The sequence below is a fragment of the Coregonus clupeaformis genome, unplaced genomic scaffold (genome assembly GCF_020615455.1).
Source record: "Coregonus clupeaformis isolate EN_2021a unplaced genomic scaffold, ASM2061545v1 scaf0003, whole genome shotgun sequence".
Taxonomy (NCBI): Eukaryota; Metazoa; Chordata; class Actinopteri; order Salmoniformes; family Salmonidae; genus Coregonus; species Coregonus clupeaformis.
In genome coordinates, this window is record NW_025533458.1 from 2104782 (window position 1) to 2128837 (window position 24056).

General features: G+C 42.9%; 1 protein-coding gene across 5 annotated transcripts in view; it reads right to left on the bottom strand.

Annotated features, from left to right (window-relative positions):
* Positions 1 to 24056, bottom strand: part of LOC121554441 (collagen alpha-1(XXV) chain-like) — a 407556-nt gene that overhangs the window by 140257 nt on the left and 243243 nt on the right. For all 5 annotated transcript variants that reach the window (XM_041868036.2, XM_041868034.2, XM_041868035.2 and 2 more), the window contains exons 5-6: positions 3669 to 3695; positions 1687 to 1713 (exon numbers count right to left, since the gene is read on the bottom strand). In XM_041868036.2, the coding sequence (XP_041723970.2) occupies positions 1687 to 1713; positions 3669 to 3695 (54 nt within the window). The remainder of the gene's footprint in view (positions 1 to 1686; positions 1714 to 3668; positions 3696 to 24056) is intronic.

The window sequence follows — 24056 nt, forward strand, 5'->3', positions numbered from 1 at the left end:
ACATTCACGAAAATAGCCTCAACACCTTCCAGCTGTCTACTGGACCCTATTCCAACTAAACTACTGAAAAAACTACTTCCTGTGCTTGGCCCTCCTATATTGAACATAATAAACCTCTCCCTATCCTCTGGATGTGTACCAAACTCACTAAAAGTGGAAGAAATAAAGCCTCTCCTGAAAAAGCCAAATCTTGACCCAGAACATTTAAAAAACTATCAGCCTATATCGAATCTACCATTCCTTTAAAAAAAAAAAAAAGCTGTTGCGGAGCAACTCACTGCCTTCCTGAAGACAAATAATGTATGGTTTTAGACCCCATCATAGTACTGAGACTGTACTCGTGAAGGTGGTAAATGACCTTTTAATAGCATCAGACCAAGGCTCTGCACCTGTCCTTGTGCTCCTAGACCTTAGTGCCGCTTTTGACACCATTGATCACCACATTCTTTTGGAGAGATTGGGAACCCTAATTGGTCTACACCGACAAGTTCTTGTCTGGTTTAGATCTTATCTGTCAGAAAGATATCAGTTAATCTCTGTGGATGGTTTGTCCTCTGACAAATCAATGGTACGTTTTGGTGTTCCTCAAGGTTCCGTTTTAGGACCACTATTGTTTTCACTATATATTCTTCCTTTTGGTGATGTCATTCAGAAACACAATGTCAACTTTCACTGCTATGCAGACAACACACTGTACATTTCTATGAAACATGGTGAAGCCCCAAAATTGCCTACCCTGGAAGCCTGTGTTTCAGACATAAGGAAGTGGATGGCGGCAAATGTTTTACTTTTAAACTTGGACATAACAGAGATGCTAGTTCTAGGTCCCAAGAAACAAAGATATCTGGCTCTTCAGCAGTGGAAACCTGTTCTCTGGAGTGATGAATCACACTTCACCATCTGGCAGTTCGACAGACCAATCTGGGTTTGGTGGATGCCAGGAGAACGCTACCTGCCCGAATGCATAGTGCCAACTGTAAAGTGTGGTGGAGGAGGAATAATGGTGTGGGGCTGTTTTTCATGGTTCGGGCTAGGCTGTTATATATACAAAAATATAAACGCGGAAGTGTAAACTATTGCCACAAAGTTGGAAGCACAGAATTGTCTATAATGTTATTGTGTGCTGTAGCGTTAAGATTTCCCTTCACTGGAACTAAGGGGCCTAGCCCGAACCATGAAAAACAGCCCCAGACCATTATTTATCCTCCACCAAACTTTACAGTTGGCACTATGCATTTGGGGCAGGTAGCGTTCTCCGCCACATTTAACATTTGGGTTGTTATTGTGAAGTCTTTAGTGATGTCCTACACAGTTTTAGTGTAATTTTATGATTTCATGTCTATTGACTGTTTAGTGATGAGCAAAACTGGAAATTGCTTCTCTGTCAGGTTTTCAAGTAGGATCCCTGAGATGACGAGAACAATAAATTATGGACAGTCATTTTCAGCAACCTATATAACCCGTCTGTAGTTTTCTGATAATATTGGAACTACAGTATGTCGCTCTGGTTGTCTTTGTAAAAAAAAAAAAGAGTTTAAACTATTCTTGGAATCCCATGCAAAAACCACATCCCTGGAATCTCATGCATCTCAGATCTTTTGCCCACAATTTGGGCGAGGACTACAGTCACACAAAGTCACATTCAACAGCCAATCAGAAAATGACAAGAAGGAGCAAACCACATACCCGCGGTCCTTGGTCGCCTTGATCCCCCTGCAAAGGGCAGAAAGAATATGTCTTGAAATACATGTATCAACCAGACACACACACACACACACACACACACACACACACACACACACACACACACACACACACACACACACACACACACACACACATGCACACACACAGAAGAAAGGAAAAATAATATAGTCAGCCTCAAATTTTAATTGTGATTGAGAGTAAAATCACTTATGATAACACAGACTGACGTGAACAGGGTTGAGGGGAAGGGGGAGCGGGACAGTGGTGTGGGTTTGGGGAGGTTTGGTGAGACATGCTGTCTGTGATTGAAAGGGGAGACCCTCAAGAGCTCTCTCCTGGCTCATAGCCTTTAGGTTCCCCTGAGGAAGAAACTATTAAAGGCTCATTTTACACTGTGAAAATGTGTGGTGTGTGTGTGTATGTGTATGTGTGTGTGTGTGTGTGTGTGTGTATGTGCATGTGTGTGTGTGCGTGGGCATGTGTATGTGTGTGTGTATGTGTGTGTGTGGGGGTAGTTTTAGGCTACACTTTTGCTCATGGGTGTGGGAAAATGTGCCACTTTCAGTCCAATGAGGTAATTTCTGGACAATATTACTGTCGATATATGGAACCCCTTTTGGCTCAAGAGCACCCCAGAGGCAGAAGCTCTGTATAGCCTCTTTATTAAAGGGGCAATCTGCGATTGCTACATCTATTTTTAGACTTTTAAATGAAAATTATATACCCATTGATTTTCTTGAAGACTATAACTTATAGACACCTCATGAGCTTAGTTCTGTCGTACCACATCAGAACCCAAAATATAAACTTGTTTTACTCCTTTTTTTTTTGTAATCAATTTAATTGTACACAAACATTGTATAGCCTCAAAATATGGTTAAAACTATCATTTTGATATCATGGATGGCCAGTCCTTGTGTTGATAGCTCTGTCCATAACAATCGAGAGTGGTAACATTTCTCCAGCCCCATCCCTCAGCTGTTTACCAAATGATCCTCTTTGTTATTGTTTGAACTGAATATGGCCCCTTTAAGCTATCAGAATCATCTCCTCATAAAGATGAACAGCTGATAATAAAGTAAAATGCATACATGACCAATCTCTTTATACCTCGCCAGGAGATGTAGAGAGACAAACATGAAAGGATCCAGATAAGGTAAATACTGAACAACGGGTAATAAAACACCTCTTTTGGAATGCCACACATTTAAGACGTGCCAATTCTTGGTCTAATTTTTGACTTGCATTATTAATAAAACTGACATGAACTACCACTGGACTGGCACATCCTCAGACGGTGTACTTTATTCAACTTGGGTGGGTGATTGAACAGAGTTGCTTGAACGAGGCCAAACAATATGTAGGTGTATCCAATTACCAACTGTCAGTTAGCTACACTAGTATAAACCTCAACTTTTGAATGACCCATTCTGCATTTCTGGTATTTACTGTACGTGTTGTGCCCTGATCGACACACAGTTTGTTGATGAGGTCCATTGAGTTATTAAAGTGGTCTGACTGAACAACAAGGATTGATAGCAAACAGAACTTTCATTAAACACGAATACCAACAGCTGCTCGGCTGCCATTTTATGGAGGCCCTGGTGTTAAGTCATTACTGTAGTGTGCAGTGGATTTGTGAACAACGTGAATATTTAAATATTCACAACTGAGACTTGATGTAGGAAGGACTTAACATTTTAATGGGAACTGCAGAATGCCATACAAAACTACATTCTTTATGGACATATTTAATTATGGAATAAATTAGTGTCAAACATGAATGCTTTTGACCCCAAAATGTATTGTAAGAGAGGGTGGGAAGCCAAGGAATTTAGATAATGTCCATCCACTGTAGTGCCAATGCCAGAGAAATCAAAGAACGTTAGTCCTTGGAAAGTAATGCATTAATTACATATTGAACATATGAATAAAACAGCTATAAACATTTGTTTACCTACCTTGTCACCCTGTAGACCAGGAGGACCCTATTGAGGTGAAAAACATTCAATTAAAAAAGTAGAACATTTTATACATATTCACAGCCTTACAAAAATTTACAGCCAAAGCTGCAAACTGAGTGCAAAACAAGGCCATGTGCATAAATCCAGCAATATCCAACAAAGCTCTGACAAGTGGTATGGAGAAACTATGTATGCTCTTCACAATTGGAACACAATGGGAACACTTACTTTTTACACAATTGCTTTTGAAAGGTAAGTTCTACATTCCAAAGTCTGTCAATCAATGGGCAAAAAGCTCCTGGGTGGGCCCTGTAAAAGGTAATGGGTGAACAATTGTATTTTAAGGCAGGATGCCGTTCGTATTCTCAGTAATAGGCCTAATGAGGTCACCCAGTGTTTTTCAACCTGTTTTGTTCCAGGGACTGGCATGCCGGGGTTTCCCTCCTTTGAGCACCATGTATAGTAAAATTGCCATTTAAACTCTAATAAAATCAGTGTCAGCTCACTAACTGACCAACCGGTCAGCAACAGTGTACCTACCGGAGGTTGAGAAACACTGTTCTAATGCAGTCCATCTCATAGCCTACATTGCATATGAAGTGTGACTGGTTCATCCATGGATGTACAGAGAAAATGCCCGCCTTTTTTGTTGGCTCCCCCACGTAGGGGTTCATGCTCTCTGACTGGCTCAAAGTCAAGTTGCTGGCCACTGACAAGCATTGCAATTATACATTCATGATTTAAAGGACAGAGGCTGATGTTTCCTTTGCTGGCCCCTCAAAGAGGCATAATATACAGAGAACATGGGTTGGTATTCTGACGTGAGATCTGTTGCGCCCAACTCGGACTCATTTATTGATGTCAGATTTGCGAGAAAATACAACATTCAGTATTCAGATCTCAAGGCAGAATAATGCAGATAGTCAATGTGCTCAATTAAAATAATTGCCATTGCAAGTGCAACATTGAGCAAGTTTATCCCCTGGGGAAACAGTGGGAAACACTGGTGTATACCCTCAAGCCAGACATACAACTGAGCCATGTTTGGACAAGAAACATGGTTGGATGACAAACACGTTTCAACTGCATTCCTGTAGTGCAATGTAATTAGTCAACTATAAATCAGTTGGGGTTTTCATTGTAAGGGAAAATATTTGGGCAAATATAGACACCATTGACCAGCTGTTGCCACAAATGTATAAAATGCTGGACAATTATTTTATTTTTTAAAATACAGATTGCAGTTTTAACGCAAGCCTGTTTTACGTATTTTGTTGGCAGGCTAACACTAGAATAGCGCGGCCTCTACGAATACAAATAGACGCCAATGCCATGCCCTTTGGACATCTACATTTTAAACAGTCTAATAAAAGCCATTTCATATCCACCACCACAAATAAATCCATTATTTTGTTTAGGAAGATCTTAAGAAACATCATAGAAAAAAAATGTATTTCAAAAGAACAGAATAGCATACTTTGAGTTTAATGTAGCTTATGTTACTGTGTTTAGTCTATATGGCTATGCGCCATGCCAATGAAATCAAAAAGTGAATTTGTTAATTTTGCAGACAAGACACGCTTATATTCCCCTGCCCTTATCACAGTCAACACACATATATTTTATAGTAAGAATACATTTCAATATAACAGAATAAAATAGAAAGGATATTTTCCCTAAACAAACTATTGCTGAGTGTCGCGAGTCCTCACGTTTGGAGTGAGTTGATCTGGTGGTTATTCTACAAAAAACTGAAATATTGAAAAAAGATGGTAGAGTTGTTTGCCAAATGTAGTGTATTAGAAACCTTAGAGTCTGCTCTTTCCGATGGTCTATACAAATCAAAAACCTCTGGGCTGTATGCGACTCTGTAGGAGGATTTGAAAAAAAGCATGTTCTCCATTCCCTGCCTCTGTGTCAATTACAATTTCATTCACAATGTGTCAATTGATAATATTGTAACCCAACAGACTGTCACTGCGTGTCTACATCTACACTGAGTGCACAAAACATTAAGTACACCTTCCTAATATTGAGTTGCACCCCACCTCCTTTTGCCCTCATTACAGCCACAATTAGTCTGGGAATGGACTCTACAAGGTGTTGAAAGCGTTCCACAGGGATGCAGGCCCATGTAGGCTCCAATGCTTCCCACAGTCATGTAGACTCCAATGCTTCCCACAGTTCTATCAAGTTGGCTGGATGTCCTTTGGGTGGTGAACCATTCTTGATACACACGGGAAACTGTTGAGCGTGAAAAACCCAGCAGTGTTGCAGTTCTTGACACATACCCCATTCAAAGGCACTTAAATATTTTGTCTTGCCCTTTTGCCCTCTGAATGGTACACGTCTCAATTGTCTCAATGCTTAAAAATCCTTCTTTAACCGGTCTCCTCCCCTGATTGAAATGGATTTAACAAGTGACATAGCTTTCACCTGAATTCACCTGGTGAATGTCATGGAAAGAGCAGGTGTCCTTAATGTTTTGTACACTCAGTGTATTATTATATGTATGAAATTAGTTTCAATATACACTATATATACAAAAGTATGTGGTCACCCCTTCAAATTAGTGGATTCGGCTATTTCAGCCACATCCGTTGCTGACAGGTGAAAAAAAAAAAAAAGGGACACACAGCCATGCAATCTCCATAGACAAACATTGGCAGTTGAATGGCCTTAATGAAGAGCTCAGTGACTTTCAACGTGCCACCTTTCCAATAAGTCAGTTCGTCAAATTTCTGCCCTGCTAGAGCTGCCCTGGTAAATGTGAAGTGGTCACTTCTAGGAGCAACAACGGCTCAGCCGCAAAGTGGTAGGCCACACAATCTCACAGAACAGGACAGCCTGAAGCACGTAGTGCATAAAAATCAGCACAAGAACTGTTTGTCGGGAGCTTCATGAAATGGGTTTCCATGGCCGAGCAGCCGCACACAAACCTAAGATCACCATGTGCAATGCCAAGCGTCGGCTGGAGTGGTGTAAAGCTCGCCGCCATTGGACTCTGGAGCAGTGGAAAGGTGTTCTCTGGAGTGATGAATCACCGCTTCACCATCTGGCAGTCCGACGGACGAATCTGGGTTAATGGATGACAGGAGAACGCTACCTGTCCGAATGCATAGTGCCAATTGTAAAGTTTGGTGGAGGAGGAATAATGATCTGGGGCTGTTTTTCATGGTTCGGGCTAGGCCCCTTAGTTCCAGTGAAGGGAAATCTTAACGCTACAGCATACAATGAGATTCTAGATAATTCTGTGCTTCCAACTTTGTGGCAACAGTTTGGGGAAGGCCCTTTCCTGTTTCAGCATGACAATGCCCCTGTGCACAAAGCAAGGTCCATACAGAAATGGTTTGTCAAGATCTGTGTGGAAGAACTTGACTGGCCTGCACATATAGGTATTTTTCTATTACATATATTATAAAATCATTTAACAATAAGCAGAATCATTATGGGTTTAAAAGAGGATTAGTGACTACACCTGTCTATGATGTATGAAACATATTTTGAAACATATGATGTATGAAACATATTATGAAACCTATTTTGTAATTCAGATGCATGACTGGACAACCACATTGTGACTGCAGTAATCAATGTACTATATAATTATCATCAGGTGTGTATGTATATTATTTTTAAAGGAACTGTCTTTATCACGCCACCAATAGAGTCAGGCAAGAGGACGGGAAACCAAGCAGACATGGGGATAGACAGGAAAGAGGCTAGACAAAGAAACCATAGTGGCTCAAGGTCAAGAGAGGGTGGCTATTTGGATAAAGAGGGGGTTCCGATATGATGTGAAAAGATGAAGCTGTATAAAAGAGAGCTCCAAGTCTGGGACTGGCAGTTGCTCCGCGGACCAGCTCGGCTTGTTACTTTGTAATAAAGTCTATTCTGAACTCACACGCTCCAGTGTCTGAGAGATATCTTTGAGAAGTATTTCCACGACACATCTTGGTGTCACCGAACAGAATTGGCAAAAAGGGACCGAGAACGGTGAAAGATCTGCAGCTGTGGACGGCTTGGACGAACTACAGTCGTGGTCAAAAGTTTTGAGAATGACACAAGTATTGGTCTTCACAAAGTTCGCTGCTTCAGTGTTATGAGATATTTTTTTCAGATGTTACAAAATATTTCTCTTGCATCAAGACGAAGCAATGCTAGTAAAGTGAGCAGATAAATTGCTAGAAAATAGACTGTTGTGCATTATTACGTCTGGAATTGTGACATGTATAGTTAAAATGTTTATATTTAGTGTTAAGTTTAGCTGCCAGTGCCAATAATACATAGGCTATTTGAAAACAATAACTTTATGCCTACCTTTGTTGATTTATAGCACAGGCATATAGCCTAGGCAGGCTATGGCTGGGAAACTCGAGGAACTCCTTTCAAGAGATAATCTTGAAAGAACGAGACTAGCTAAATTCTTTATAAACTGCTAGGGTGTATTAGCTACAACTCTCCTCACGTTCATGAGCCAACATAACCGGAGGCAGGTATGGTGGCTCCCATATGTAAGGTGAGTCAAAAGGAACACACATCAATAATTCACAAGGGCTACATAGCGAACATATCAAATACAACTGTTTATTATGGATTCTCCTAACAATTAAATTGGCATATGCTACGCAGTGTACGTGAATTGATGCGTTGACGGTGTCTCTCTGTCACGAACGTCGTGAGTAGCGGACCAAGGCGCAGCGCAGCGTGATATGCATACATCTTTTAATGAGTACTTTATTCAAACAACAAAACAACAAACGATACGTGAAGTCTACAGGTTCACCAACACAAACCTATACAGAACAAGATCCCACAATGAACTGTGCAAAACAGGCTTCCTAAGTATGGTTCCCAATCAGAGACAACAAGCCACAGCTGCCTCTGACTGGGAACCACCCCGGCCAACATAGAAATACACGAACCAGAACATGAACATAGAAAACACAACACAGACACTACACACCCTGGCTCAACATTAAAGAGTCCCCAGAGCCAGGGCGTGACAGTACCCCCTCCCCCCAAAGGCGCGGACTGCGACCGCGCCAACCAAACTCAAGAGGGTAGGGGCCGGGTGGGCATTCCGCCTCGGAGGCGGATCCGGCTCTGGGCGTGACCACCACTCTCTCGCTACCCCCCCGTAGCGCCCCTGGTCTGGTCTGGCCCTGCTGGCCGGAGCTGGACTGGACACCGGTGGAGCGGATTGCTCAGGCTCCGGTGTGGAGCAGCTGACCGGTGCCTGGTGGAACAGGCACGGGCTGTGCCGGACTGACGACGCGCACCACTGGCTTGGTGCGGGGTGCAGGCACGGGCCGGACCGGGCTGACGACGCGCACCCCTGGCTTGGTGCGGGGAGCAGGAACAGGCCGGACCGGGCTGGCGACGCGCACCACTGGCTTGGTGCGGGGAGCAGGAACAGGCCGGACCGGGCTGGCGACGCGCACCACAGGCTTGGTACGGGGAACAGGAACAGGCCGGACCGGGCTGGCAACGCGCACCACTGGCTTGGTGTGCGGATACAAAGTTTGCAGACTTCCGTTTGCAAACTTTGCAGATACAAAGTTTGGTAACGGAATAAAACTGAGAGAGATTCTACTGTAATTCTGTAACCAGAATTTGCATCTGCACAATTTTTGCATCTGTTTTTTTTTTACTGTGTAAATTGTTCAAAGTAGTCATTGTGCATTGAGTTGTATGGTTTGTTAAACTTTTAAATCAGTGGTTTTACTTTGGCATACATTTTACCTTGGAATTGCCCAGAAATTGGACTAAGGATGCGTCCCAAATGGCCCCCTATTCCCTATACAGTCGTGGTTAAAAGTTTTGAGAATGACACAAGTATTGGTCTTCACAAAGTTCGCTGATTCAGTGTTATTAGATATTTTTGTCAGATGTAACTATGGTATACTGAAGTATAATTAAAAGCATTCCATAAGTGTCAAAGGCTTTTATTGACAATTACATAAAGTTTATGCAAAGAGTCAATATTTGCAGTGTTGACCCTTCTTTTTCAAGACCTCTGCAATCCGCCCTGGCATGCTGTCAATTAACTTATGGGCCACATCCTGACTGATGACAGCCCATTCTTGTATAATCAATGGTTGGAATTTGTCACAATTTGTGGGTTTTTGTTTGTCCACCCGCCTCTTGAGGATCGACCACAAGTTCTCAATGGGATTAAGGTCTGGGGAGTTTCCTGGCCATGGACCCAAAATGTCGATGTTTTGTTCCCCGAGCCACTTAGTTATCACTTTTGCCTTATGGCAAGGTGCTCCATCATGCTGGAAAAGGCATTGGTCGTCACCAAACTGTTCTTGGATGGTTGGGAGAAGTTGCTCTCGGAGGATGTGTTGGTACCATTCTTTATTCATGGATTTGTTCTTAGGCAAAATTGTGAGTGAGCCCACTCCCTTGGCTGAGAAGCAACCCCACACATGAATGGTCTCAGGATGCTTTACTGTTGGTATGACACAGGACTGATGGTAGCGCTCACCTTGTCTTCTCCGGACAAGGTGTTTTCCGGAAGCCCCAAACAATCGGAAAGGGTATTCATCAGAGAAAATTACTTTACCCCAGTCCTCAGCAGTCCAATCCCTGTACCTTTTGCAGAATATCAGTCTGTCCCTGATGTTTTTCCTGGAGAGAAGTGGTTTTTCTGCTGCCCTTATTGACACCAGTATTATTTAAGATACTCTTTGAAGAGGTAGGGTTACAGGTGCTTTCAGAATATGGGCGGGTACTCTGCAGTCCTAGCTTCAGGGGGAAGTGCCTACTCCAAGCTCATAGAGTTCATAGGCTGATGATCTGTCATAGTGTGAATCAATCGGAATAATCATATATGATCTCTGATGAAATTATAGCAACTTAAATCTAGAGGGTGTATTGCACGTTCTAACTTCATGCAGGAGAGAGGCAGCCATGATAATTTATTTTGTATTATTTTGTAGAGTGAAGATTGATTAATTTCAGTTTGACCTTTCATGCCTACTTTTTTTAAATGAAACATTTTTTTTTTACTGTGTATGTTGCTGGTTATTTTTACAGTATAATAACTGTATTATAAGTTGAAAATATTACGCTGTTTCAAACCATACAGTCTGTAAAGCAGCAGTAGTAACAACCTGACATAGGGAAAGTTAGAAAAATACTAGGATATTTTTCATATACAGTAGTAGCAGAGAAAGAGTACAAAATGGTTGTTTAATTGAATATATCTACATGAACAGTCACACTGGTATTCAGTACAGTATGAATGGCTATCGTTGGACTGTACCTGATTGGACTGTACCAGAGTAAGTGCCCCTCTGCAAGACCCCCCTTATAGCCTTGTAAATTTGCCCATTTATAAATTAATATTTGTCTGTATCCTTTTCTCAAAAGTCAATAGAAATTAGCATTTCAAACCTGTTTTAATAGAAAACATGTCCCCCCCAAAATCAGACTCACTCCTACTTGGCATTCTGTTCATTTATAAAGCTCTTACGGAAAAACTCCCGCATTACCTTCCATCGTTAATAACCTATAGAAGTACAAGATACCGTACATACCCGCTCACAGGGGTGGCTAACTCTTCAAATTCCTTCTGTCACTAAAGATTTAGGTAAAACTGAATACCCTACAGTTGGATGCATTGGTGCCTTTCGGGCAGTTCAGAGTGTTGGTGGAGCGCCTCTTTTTCTTCTTGGTGGAGCGCCTTTTCACAGAGGATTGTGCTTGTTTTTTATAGTTGTGTTTTTGTATATTTGTGTTTCCTGTACACTGCCTAGATTTAAGTGTTTGTGTCTTACTTTTAATGTGTAATTGCTGCTGATCTTGTTATGCAGGGCTCTCTTGCAAAAGAGACCTTGGTCTCAATGAATAAAGGTAAAATAAAACATAAATAAAAATGTAACCTGCCTTAGCAATGTTTATGCAGTTTCTTCAGTTAGAATGAATAATATAATTGGTCACCTTTGTTTCAATTTACAATTTCAATTCCATATAAAATCAAATCAAATTTTATTGGTCGCATAGACATATTTAGCAGATGTTATTGCGGGTATAGTGAAATGCTTGAACAAAGTTGCTTAGGAGCCATGAACAGGGCGACCATGTCTATCGGCACCATCTAGTCTCTTCTCTGCGCCTTGTAAACTGCAGGATTAATCTAAGAACATGTACATGTGAAGCTGCAGATTCCAAGTCCATGTTCTCCAATGGTCTGTTTTAAAAGAAGAAACCCCTGGCACACTAATGAAAAAGGGGGAAAACTTTAAAAGACCTGGAGAAACAGCGCCAAAGACCACAGAGAACCTGGAGAACCCGGCCCCACAGAGCAGTCAAATCTGATAATCTAAGTTACCCCACTTAATCAATATAAAACAGTAAATTATGTTTCATTTGGATGCACTTGTCACGTTCGTTGATGAACGGGTCAGACCAAGGCGCAGCGTGATATGCATACATGTTTATTTGAACGAAATAAACAACGACAAAAACAACAAACTAACGATACGTGAAGTCCAAGGTACACAAACAACATACCTCACACAGAACAAGATCCCACAACACACTAGTGCCAATAGGCTGCCTAAGTATGGTCCCCAATCAGAGACAACGAGCGACAGCTGCCTCTGATTGGGAACCACACCGGCCAACATAGAAATACAAATACTAGAATATACAACATAGACAATCACCACATAGAAAATACACACCCTGACTCAACAAATAAGAGTCCCCAGAGTCAGGGCGTGACAGTACCCCCCCCCCCCCAAAGTTGCGGACTCCGACCGCACAACATATACATAACAGGGTAGGGGCCGGGTGGGCATTCCGCCTCGGAGGCGGATCCGGCTCAGGGTGTGACCACCTCTCACTCTTCGCCTCCCTGTTGCGCCCCTGGTCTGGTCTAGACCTCGGCGCGTTGCTTCCCCTCTCCTTCCTCCCACTATACTCCAAGCCCTGTCTGGACCCTGGTGTGGGAGACCCCGAACCTGGAGAGGGGCTGACGTCTGGGTCTGGACTGAAGCCGCTGACCGGAGCTGGACCAGGCACCGGTGGAGCGGACTGCTCAGGCTCCGGACTGGAGCCGCTGACCGGAGCTGGACTAGGCACCGGTGGAGTGGACTGCTCTGGCTCCGGAGTGGAGCTGCTGACCGGAGCTGGACTGGACCCCGGTGAAGCGGATTGCTCTGGCTCTGGAGTGGAGCAGCTGACCGGAGCTGAACTGGGCACCGGTGGAGCGGACTGCTCTGGCTCCGGAGTGGAGCAGCTGACCGGAGCTGGATCAGGCACCGGTGGAGCGGACTGCTCTGGCTCCGGAGTGGAGCCGCTGACCGGAGCTGGACTGGACCCCGGTGAAGCGGATTGCTCTGGCTCTGGAGTGGAGCAGCTGACCGGAGCTGAACTGGGCACCGGTGGAGCGGACTGCTCTGGCTCCGGAGTGGAGCAGCTGACCGGAGCTGGATCAGGCACCGGTGGAGCGGACTAATCTGGCTCCGGAGTGGAGCCGCTGACCGGAGCTGGACTGGACCCCGGTGAAGCAGATTGCTCTGGCTCTGGAGTGGAGCAGCTGACCGGAGCTGAACTGGGCACCGGTGGAGCGGACTGCTCTGGCTCCGGAGTAGAGCAGCTAACCGGTGCCAAACCAGGCACCGGTGGAACAGGCACGGGCCGTGCCGGACTGGACACACACACCACTGGCTTGGTGCGAGGAGCAGGAACAGGCCGGACTGGACTGGCGACGCGCACCACTGGCCTGGTGCGAGGGGCAGGAACAGGCCGGACCGGGCTGGTGACGTGCACCACTGGCCTGGTGCAAGGGGCAGGAACAGGCCGGGCCGGGCTGGCGAAGCGCACCACTGTCTTGGTGCGAGGGACAGGAACAGGCCGGACCGGGCTGGCGACGCGCACCACTGGCTTGGTGCGAGGGGCAGGAACAGGCCGGGCCAGGCTGGCGACGCGCACCACTAGCTTGGTGCGAGGGGCAGGAACAGGCCGGGCCGGGCTGGCGACGCGCACCACTAGCTTGGTGCGAGGGGCAGGAACAGGCCGGACCGGGCTGGCGACGCGCACCACTGGCTTGGTGCGAGGGGCAGGAACAGGCCGGGCCGGGCTGGCGACGCGCACCACTGCCTTGGTGCGAGGGGCAGGAACAGGCCGGGCCGGGCTGGCGGCACGCACCACTGGCTTGGTGCGAGGGGCAGGAACAGGCCGGGCCGGGCTGGCGGCACGCACCACTGGCTTGGTGCGAGGGGCAGGAACGAGCCGGACCGGACTGGCGACACGCACCACTTCCTTCTGCTGCCTAACCAGCTCCTCTCGCCGTGCCTCTACACTTTCCTTCTCCCTTTTAGCCTCCTGTAGCCTCGTCATCCACCCCGTGTGCCCCCCCCAAAAAAAATGTTCTTGGGGTTGCCTCTCGGGTCTCCGTCGTCGGCACGGTTGGCGCCGTTTCACCTCTCCTGCCTGGGCATCTACCTTCGTCCATGGCCCTTTCCCCGCAAATATCTCCTCCCATGACCACCATTTGCCCACCTGTGACATGGCTATTCGCTCTTCCTGGGCACGCTGCTTGGTCCTCATTTGGTGGGATCTTCTGTCACGTTCGTTGAAGGACGGGACGGACCAAGGCGCAGCGTGATATGCCAACATGTTTATTTAACGAATAAACACAACGACAAAACAATAAACTAACGATACGTGAAGTCCAAGGTACACAAACAACATACCTCACACGAAACAAGATCCCACAACACACTAGTGCCAATAGGCTGCCTAAGTATGGTCCCCAATCAGAGACAACGAGCGACAGCTGCCTCTGATTGGGAACCACACCGGCCAACATAGAAATACAAATACTAGAATATACAACATAGACAATCACCACATAGAAAATACACACCCTGACTCAACAAATAAGAGTCCCCAGAGTCAGGGCGTGACAGCACTTCATTTGTGGCCCTTGCACTGCAGATTGCTGAGAGCAATGGGAACAAGACTTCATACAGTCTGCGTTGGCCTGGCTTGCCTCGGAAATAGTTGGAGAAAAACCATAATCAGAAAAAATTGGAAATCAACTCAAAATCATTTGCAAATGAAACTTCCTCCCTAGGCACAAACATATCGTTTGAATGGACACCTTCAATTATATTAATTGTTCTGCCTTAATATAACAAATCAATATATGTTTTATTCTCATTAGCATTGACAGAAGAAGTTCTCGATTGCAGAGCCCTATAATCAACCGTGCGAGAATGCCTAACCTATTATTATCACTGTGTATAAAAATCTGTCAGCCCTGTTTCAGATATTTCAAGGAGAGGTCAGGGCACTGAATGTTCATACAGTGCCTTGCAAAAGTATTCATCCCCCCTTGGCGTTTTTCCTATTTTGTTGCATTACAGCCTGTAATTTAAATGGATTTTTATTTGGATTTCATGTAATGGACATACACAAAATAGTCCAAATTGGTGAAGTGGAATTAAAGAAATAACTTGTTAAACATTTTTCTACAGAAATGAAGCCCCTAAATAAGATCTGGTGCAACCAATTACCTTCAGAAGTCACATAATTTGTTAAATAAAGTCCACCTGTGTGCAATCTAAGTGTCACATGAAATGTCACATGATCTCAATATATATACACCGGTTTTGAAAGACCCCAGAGTATGCAACACCACTAAGCAAGGGGCACCACCAAGTAGGAGGAACCATGAAGACCAAGGAGCTCTCCAAACAGGTCAGGGACAAAGTTGTGGAGAAGTACAGATCAGGGTTGGGTTATAAAAAAAAATCTGAAACTTTGAACATCCCACAGAGCACCATTAAATCCATTATTAAGAAATTGAAAGAATATGGCATCACAACAAACCTGCCAAGAGAGGGCCACCCACCAAAACTCACAGACCAGGCAAGGAGGGCATTAATCAGAGAGGCAACAAAGAGACCAAAGATAACCCTGAAGGAGCTGCAAAGCTCCACATTGGAGATTGGAGTATCTGTCCATAGGACCACTTTAAGTCATACACTCCACAGAGCTGGGCTTTACGAAAGAGTGGCCAGAAAAAAGCCATTGCTTAAAGAAAAAAATAAGCAAACACGTTTGGTGTTCACCAAAAGGCATGTGGGAGACTCCCCAAACATATGGAAGAAGGTACTCTGGTCAGATGAGACTAAAATTGAGCTTTTTGGCCATTAAGGAAAATGCTATGTCTGGCGCAAACCCAACACCTCTCATCACCCCGAGAACACCATCCCCACAGTGAAGCATGGTGGTGCAGCATCATGCTGTGGGGATGTTTTTCATCGGCAGGGACTGGGAAACTGGTCAGAATTGAAGGAATGATGGATGGCGCTAAATACAGGGAAATTCTTGAGGGAAACCTGTTTCAGTCTTCCAGAGATTTGAGACTCGGAGGTTCACCTTCCAGCAGGACAATGACCCTAAGTATACTGCTAAAGCAACACTTGAGTGGTTTAAGGGGAAACATTTAAATGTCTTGGAATGGCCTAATCAAAGCCCAGACCTCAATCCAATTGAGAATCTGTGGTATGACTTAAATATTGCTGTACACCAGCGGAACCCATCCAACTTGAAGGAGCTGGAGCAGTTTTGCCTTGAAGAATGTGCAAAAATCCCAGTGGCTAGATGTGCCAAGCTTATAGAGATATACCCCAAGAGACTTGCAGCTGTAATTGCTGCAAAAGGTGGCTCTACAAAGTATGACTTTGGGGGGTGAATAGTTATGCACGCTCTAGTCTTCTGTTTGTTTGTCTTATTTCTTGTTTGTTTCACCCCCCAAAAAATGTGCATCTTCAAAGTGGTAGGTATGTTGTGTAAATCAAATGATACAAACACCAAAAAAATCCATTTTAATTCCAGGTTGTAAGGCAACAAATAGGAAAAATGCCAAGGGGGGTGAATAATTTCGCAAGACACTGTATTTCACCTGGCTATTCTCCTATAATGTTCCCAAAATGTGATGGATGAGAGTTCAACAGGACTCGCACGTGTCTGGAACACGACGCTGGACCCTTCTACAGTTTTCCCTGTTGTTGACACAAGTAAAATTGTTCTAGTGGGTTTGGCCACATGATATTAGTACAATCTTGTGAAACAATCCACCCAATCCAAGGAGATGCATAAAGTCAGCAGTGAAGATCTATGCATTACTTCTGTAAAAAAAACAACACTGTATTGGTTTCCATCGGAGCGTGTCCAGATCCAGCAAATAAATCAATAAAATGGAGCTTACGTCGTGCAGCACGCTTCATCGACAACCTGCTTCAAATTAAGGCCTTTGAGCTTGCAGCACTAAAGCTGTCTTACATAGTCCCATTATAAGGGGGAATATGTAAGACGGCAGTGGCAGATCATAACTTACGTCACTAATAAAACCGTGCTGGCAATTGTTGTAAAACATGGCTGTAAAATAATATGAGTAGTTTGAGCTGCCCTCTACTTTAGGAACATTAAGTTATATGGCAAATTCTGTCTGGCACAGGTCTTTTAACTATCCCAAAGCCTAGGACCAAGAGATATGGAGAGGCAGCCTTTAGTTATTATGCCCCCAGCCTCTGGAATAGCCTGCCAGATAAACTGTGGACATATTTAAAATAAAATAATGTAGCTTTTGTATTCTTTAAGGTGCTTTATAGTCCTTCAGTTTTTGTAAGTCTTTAGTTTTTTATCTTATGTTTGTTGTGTAGTAAATATTTCAGCTTTTATTTTCATTGTTTTTTTATTTGTTTTTTTTTTTCCTGTGAAGAACATTTTGTTGCATTCCATGTCTGAAATGTGCTGTATAAATAAAGCTTGATTTCATTTGATTTCATCTGACTAATGATATGGACAAATTATTCCATGAGGGGACAGCATGGTGTAGTAATCGTTGCATTCCATTTGATACAACCAACATTTCTTTCAGTATGAAAGAACATACACTCTTAGAAAAAAAGGTGCTATCTAGAAACATAAAGGGGCAGTGCAGTAACAGTTTTGTTTATTTAAATAGAGGAACTTATTCAAGAAAGAGCAAGTGTAATATATTATAAAAAATAAAGCGAACTGGATGGAATATGGGGGAAAATTCAACCAATTATTTTTTTATATTCAACATAGAAATGCTACCAAAAATAATTTACTGAAACTTGTTACAAATGACGGAGTCACCCATGATTCACCAAACAATATTTGGAAAGAGTCTCCTCCATCTCCACTAACCAAAGCTAATTGTACAGATTGTTTTTTCTATTAATAATGTAAAATTAACAGCTTTACAGAAAGACTCATGTGAAGGACAAATTACAGAGGAGGAAGTTCTTGATGCAATTAAAGCCTTTAAGTCCGGGAAAACTCCTGGGCTGGATGGCATACCAGTTGAGGTATACCAAACCTTTTTTGATGTACTCAGAGGACCGTTATTAGCATGTTTTACCCACTCCTATAAAAAGGATAGATTATCAGATACTCAACAAGAAGGTCTGATTTAATGATTATTGAAACAGGACCCAGGTGGTAAATATAAAAGATCCAGTCCATTTCAAAAATTGGGGGCCCATTACACTTCAGTGTTGTGATGCAATAATTCTAGCAAAATGCATAGTGCATAGAATTAAAAAGGTATTGTCGGATATTATTTATCCTAATCAGACAGGTTTTTCACATGGACGATACATTGGAGATAATATAAGACAAGTACGGGAAACAATAGAACACTATGAAAAATCTGGGAAACCAGGCCTGGTATTCATAGCTGACTTTGAAACGGCTTTTGATAAAGTACGACTAGAAGTTCTATATAAATGCCTGGAATATTTCAATTTTGGAGAATCTCTTATACAATGGATTAAAGTTATGTATAGTAACCCTAGGTGTAAAATAGTAAATAATAGCTACTTCTCAGAAAGTATTAAACTGTCAAGAGGAGTAAAACTATCGGCATATCTATTTATTATGGCCATTGAAATGTTAGCTATTAAAATCAGATCCAACAATAACATCAAGGGGCTGGAAATCTAGGGCTTAAAAACAAAGGTGTCATTGTACACTGATGATTCAGGTTTTCTTTTAAATCCACAATTTGGATCCCTCCACAGCCTCATTGAGGATCTTGATACTTTTTATAACCTCTCTGGATTACAACCAAATTATGACAAGTGTACTATATTACATATTGGATCACAAAAAAATACAACTTCTACATTACCGTGTAGTTCACCAATAAAATGGTCTGATGGTGATGTGGACATACTCTGTATTCATATCCCAAAACAAAAACATTATCTCACTACAAAATATTTCAATCGTAAATTAGCAAAAAAAGATAAGATCTTGCTACCATGGAAAGGAAAATACCTGTCTATTTGTGGAAAAATCACCCTGATTGACTCTTTGGTCATATCTCCTGAGTGGCGCAGTGGTCTAAGGCACTGCATCGCAGTGCTAACTGTGCCACTAGAGATCCTGGTTCGAATCCAGGCTCTGTCGCAGCCGGCCGCGACTGGGAGACTCATGGGCGGCGCACAATTGGCCCAGCGTCGTCCAGGGTAGGGGAGGGAATGGCCGGCAGGGATGTAGCTCAGTTGATAGAGCATGGCGTTTGCAACGCCAGGGTTGTGGGTTCGATTCCCACGGGGGGCCAGTATAAAAAAATATATATATGTGTTCACTAACTGTAAGTCGCTCTGGATAAGAGCGTCTGCTAAATGACTAAAATGTAAATGTAAATGTATATCCCAGTTTACCTATTTGCTTATGGCCTTGCCTACACCTAGCGACCTGTTTTTTTAAATTATATGAGCAAATGTTTTTATTTGGAACGGCAAGCCACGCAAAATTAAACGGGCCTATTTATTTAATGAATATGAATTCAGGGGGCAGAAATGATTAAATATTAAAGCATTACACCTCTCACTAAAGGCTTCAGTCATACAAAAGTTATACTTAAATCCAAACCGGTTCTCTAGCAGATTAGTAAGAATGTCTCACCCCATGTGCAAGAATATAAACTGTCATTTTCAAAACATATTGATACAACAGTAGCTAAGATGGGGAGAAGTCTGTCCATAATAAAGCGCGGTTCTTCACCAGGACTACTGTTCAGTCTTGTGGTCAGGTGCCACAAAGAGGGACTTAGGATTTTTACAATTGGCTCAGAACAGGATAGCACGGCTGGCCCTTGGATGTACACAGAGAGCTAACATTAATAATATGCATGTCAATCTCTCCTGGCTCAATGTGGAGGAGAGATCGACTTCATCACTACTTGTATTTGTGAGAGGTTGTTGAATGCACCAAGCTGTCTGTTTGAACTACTGGCACAGAGCTCCGTCACCCATGCATACCCCACAAGACATGACACCAGAGGTCTCTTCACAGTCCCCAAGTCTAGAACAGACTATGGGAGGTGCACAGGATTACATAGAGCCATGACTACATTGAACTCTATTCCACATCAAGTAACTCATGCAAGCAGCAAAATGTAATTTAAAAAACAGATAAAAATACACCTTATGGAACAGTGGGGACTGTGAAGAGACACAAACACAGGCACAGACACATGCATACACACACACGATAACACATGATAACATACGCACTATACACACATGTACACATGGATTTTGTGTTGTATATATGTGGTAGGAGAGTAGTGGACTGAGCGCACAAACTTAATGTGTTGTGAAATCTGTTGTGAATGTATTGTACTGTTTAAGAAATTGTATAACTGCCTTAATTTAGCTGGACCCCAGGAAGATAAGCAGCTGCTGCCTTGGCAGCAGCTAATGGGGATCCATAATAAATACAAATACAAATTTGAAAATGAAATGATCTCCAAAATATAGTAATGTTAAAACAAGACATAGAAAGTTGGTTGCAATAACAGTTTAATCTACCAGAAAAGACAGAACAAATAATACAACAAATATTATGGTTAGACTCAAATATCCTAGTTGATTAAAAAAAAAACATTCTTTTTGGAAGTAATGTTTAAAAAATGTATAATCTTCGTAAATCACTACTTGTATTTGTGAGAGGTTGTTGAATGCACCAAGCTGTCTGTTGGAACTACTGGCACACAGCTCCGTCACCCATGCATACCCCACAAGACATGACACCAGATTTCCCGTGTAGCTCAGTTGTTAGAGCATGGCGCTTGCAACGCCAGGGTTGTGGGTTCGTTTCCCATGGGGGGATAGTATGAAAAAAAATGTATGCACTAACTGTAAGTCACTCTGGATAAGAGTGTCTGCTAAATGACTAAAATGTAAATTATATCATAAATAGGACTGGTGGAGTTGTCACACATGCAGCGAACAAAAATATATGGAAATGTCTGCTCTACCCAAAATTACAACCAACTAATTTCAGCATTACTGCAAAAGTGGAAGGGGGAAAAAATAAGGGACTTGTCTGTCGGCCCTGTATTAAAGACCAAAATTGGTTAAAGAAAATTGTGATAAATAAAAAAGTATACCAGTTTCATTTAAGGACCAAAAAATTGACAGCTGTGGCATATATATTGCAAAATAGTTGGGAAGAGATTTTTGATGTACCGATTCCATGGCATATGGTTTATGAACTGATACGCAAAGCTTAGAATTGTTCTATTTAAATTATTATACAATCCCATTCAGCTACCCTCAACCCCTCCCATCTATCTCTGAAGACCATCCAGTTTGAATTTTGAGAACGGTGAGGAATCGGTGAGGAATCAGCACAGAACTACACAGGAGGATCTTGTCAATGATCTCAAGGCAGCTGGGACCATAGTCACCAAGAAAACAATTGGTAACACACTACGCCGTGAAGGACTGAAATCCTGCAGCGCCCGCAAGGTCCCTCATTAAAATGCAAATCAATTTATAACATTTTTGACATGCGTTTTTCTGGATTTTGTTGTTGTTATTCTGTCTCTCACTGTTCAAATAAACCTACCATTAAAATTATATGGGCAAACGTACAAAATCAGCAGGGGATCAAATACTTTTTTCCCTCACTGTATATATATATATATATATGGGGGATACAATGATCCCAGCTCTGCATATTTTGCTGCGAAGAGACAGAATCATTAGATCATTTGTTTTGGTACTGTTCATATGAAGCATGTTTTTGGTCACAGTTCCTGTAATGGCTAAAGAATTGCAACATTTTCCTGGAGCTAACTCTGCAAATAGCACTGCTGGGTGATTTGAAAAGTCATAATACTTTTAGCAAAAAAAATGTATCTTTAACTTACAATCTGTAGAAACTATGAGAATAGTTTGTGAAACATCACAGCACAGTTGGAAAATATAGGGTGTTAAGAGATGGTGGTCCTCTGTAGCTCAATTGGTAGAGAATGGCGCTAGTAACGCCAGGGTAGTGGGTTCGTTGCCCGGACCACCCTACATAAAATGTATGCACACATGACTGTTAGTCGCTTTGGATAAAAGCATCTGCTAAATGGCATATTATTATTAAGAGATAGATGGAAGGGGTTGAGTGGAGCTGAAGGGTGGGACTAAAAACAACACGATAACTAATGTAAAATATTATGTGTCCATAAAATGTAAATAGGTTCAGAACTTCTGTGAAACAGCACAGTAAAACATATATGGCAAAAATCTAACTGGATGGTCTTCAGAGATAGATGGGAGGGGTTGAGGATAGCTGAATGGGATTAAAAACAAACAAAATATAACTATTGTAAAATACATGTGTCCGTAAAAATGTTTATAGTATGTATAAGCTGGAAGTAGAAGCCTAAGTGTTGTTGGCCATTCATTTATTCAAATTAGGGGAGGGGTGGTAGGGTTAGGGACAATAATAAAGTAAATATATTTAAAACATTATTTGATTTATATATATATACAGTGGGGAGAACAAGTATTTGATACATTGCTGATTTTGCAGGTTTTCCTACTTACAAAGCATGTAGAGGTCTGTAATTTTTATCATAGGTACACTTCAACTGTGAGAGACGGAATCTAAAACAAAAATCCCGAAAATCACATTGTATGATTTTTAAGTAATAATTTGTATTTTATTGCATGACATAAGTATTTGATCACCTACCAACCAGTAAGAATTCCGGCTCTCACAGACCTGATAGTTTTTCTTTAAGAAGCCCTCCTGTTCTCCACTCATTACCTGTATTAACTGCAACTGTTTGAACTCGTTCCCTGTATAAAAGACACCTGTCCACACACTCAATCAGACTCCAACCTCTCCACAATGGCCAAGACCAGAGAGCTGTGTAAGGACATCAGGGATAAAATTGTAGACCTGCACAAGGCTGGGATGGGCTACAGGACAATAGGCAAGCAGCTTGGTGAGAAGGCAACAACTGTTGGCGCAATTATTAGAAAATGGAAGAAGTTCAAGATGACGGTCAATCACCCTCGGTCTGGGGCTCCATGCAAGATCTCACCTCGTGGGGCATCAATGATCATAAGGAAGGTGAGGGATCAGCCCAGAACTACACGTCAGGACCTGGTCAATGACCTGAAGAGAGCTGGGACCACAGTCTCAAAGAAAACCATTAGTAACACACTACGCCGTCATGGATTAAAATCCTGCAGTGCACGCAAGGTCCCCCTGCTCAAGCCAGTGCATGTCCAGGCCTGTCTGAAGTTTGCCAATGACCATCTGGATGATCCAGAGGAGGAATGGGAGAAGGTCATGTGGTCTGATGAGACAAAAGTAGAGCTTTTTGGTCTAAACTCCACTCGCTGTGTTTGGAGGAAGAAGAAGGATGAGTACAACCGCAAGAACACCATCCCAACCGTGAAGCATGGAGGTGGAAACATCATTCTTTGGGGATGCTTTTCTGCAAAGGGGACAGGACGACTGCACCATATTGAGGGGAGGATGGATGGGGCCATGTATCGCAAGATCTTGGCCAACAACCTCCTTCCCTCAGTAAGAGCATTGACGATGGGTCGTGGCTGGGTCTTCCAGCATGACAACGACCCGAAACACACAGCCAGGGCAACTAAGGAGTGGCTCCGTAAGAAGCATCTCAAGGTCCTGGAGTGGCCTAGCTAGTCTCCAGACCTGAACCCAATAGAAAATCTTTGGAGGGAGCTGAAAGTCCGTATTGCCCAGCGACAGCCCCGAAACCTGAAGGATCTGGAGAAGGTCTGTATGGAGGAGTGGGCCAAAATCCCTGCTGCAGTGTGTGCAAACCTGGTCAAGACCTACAGGAAACGTATGATCTCTGTATTTGCAAACAAAGGTTTCTGTACCAAATATTAAGTTCTGCAATAAAATGCAAATTAATTACTTAAAAATCATACAATGTGATTTTCTGGATTTTTGTTTTAGATTCCGTCTCTCACAGTTGAAGTGTACTTATGATAAAAACTACAGACCTCTACATGCTTTGTAAGTAGGAAAACCTGCAAAATCGGCAGT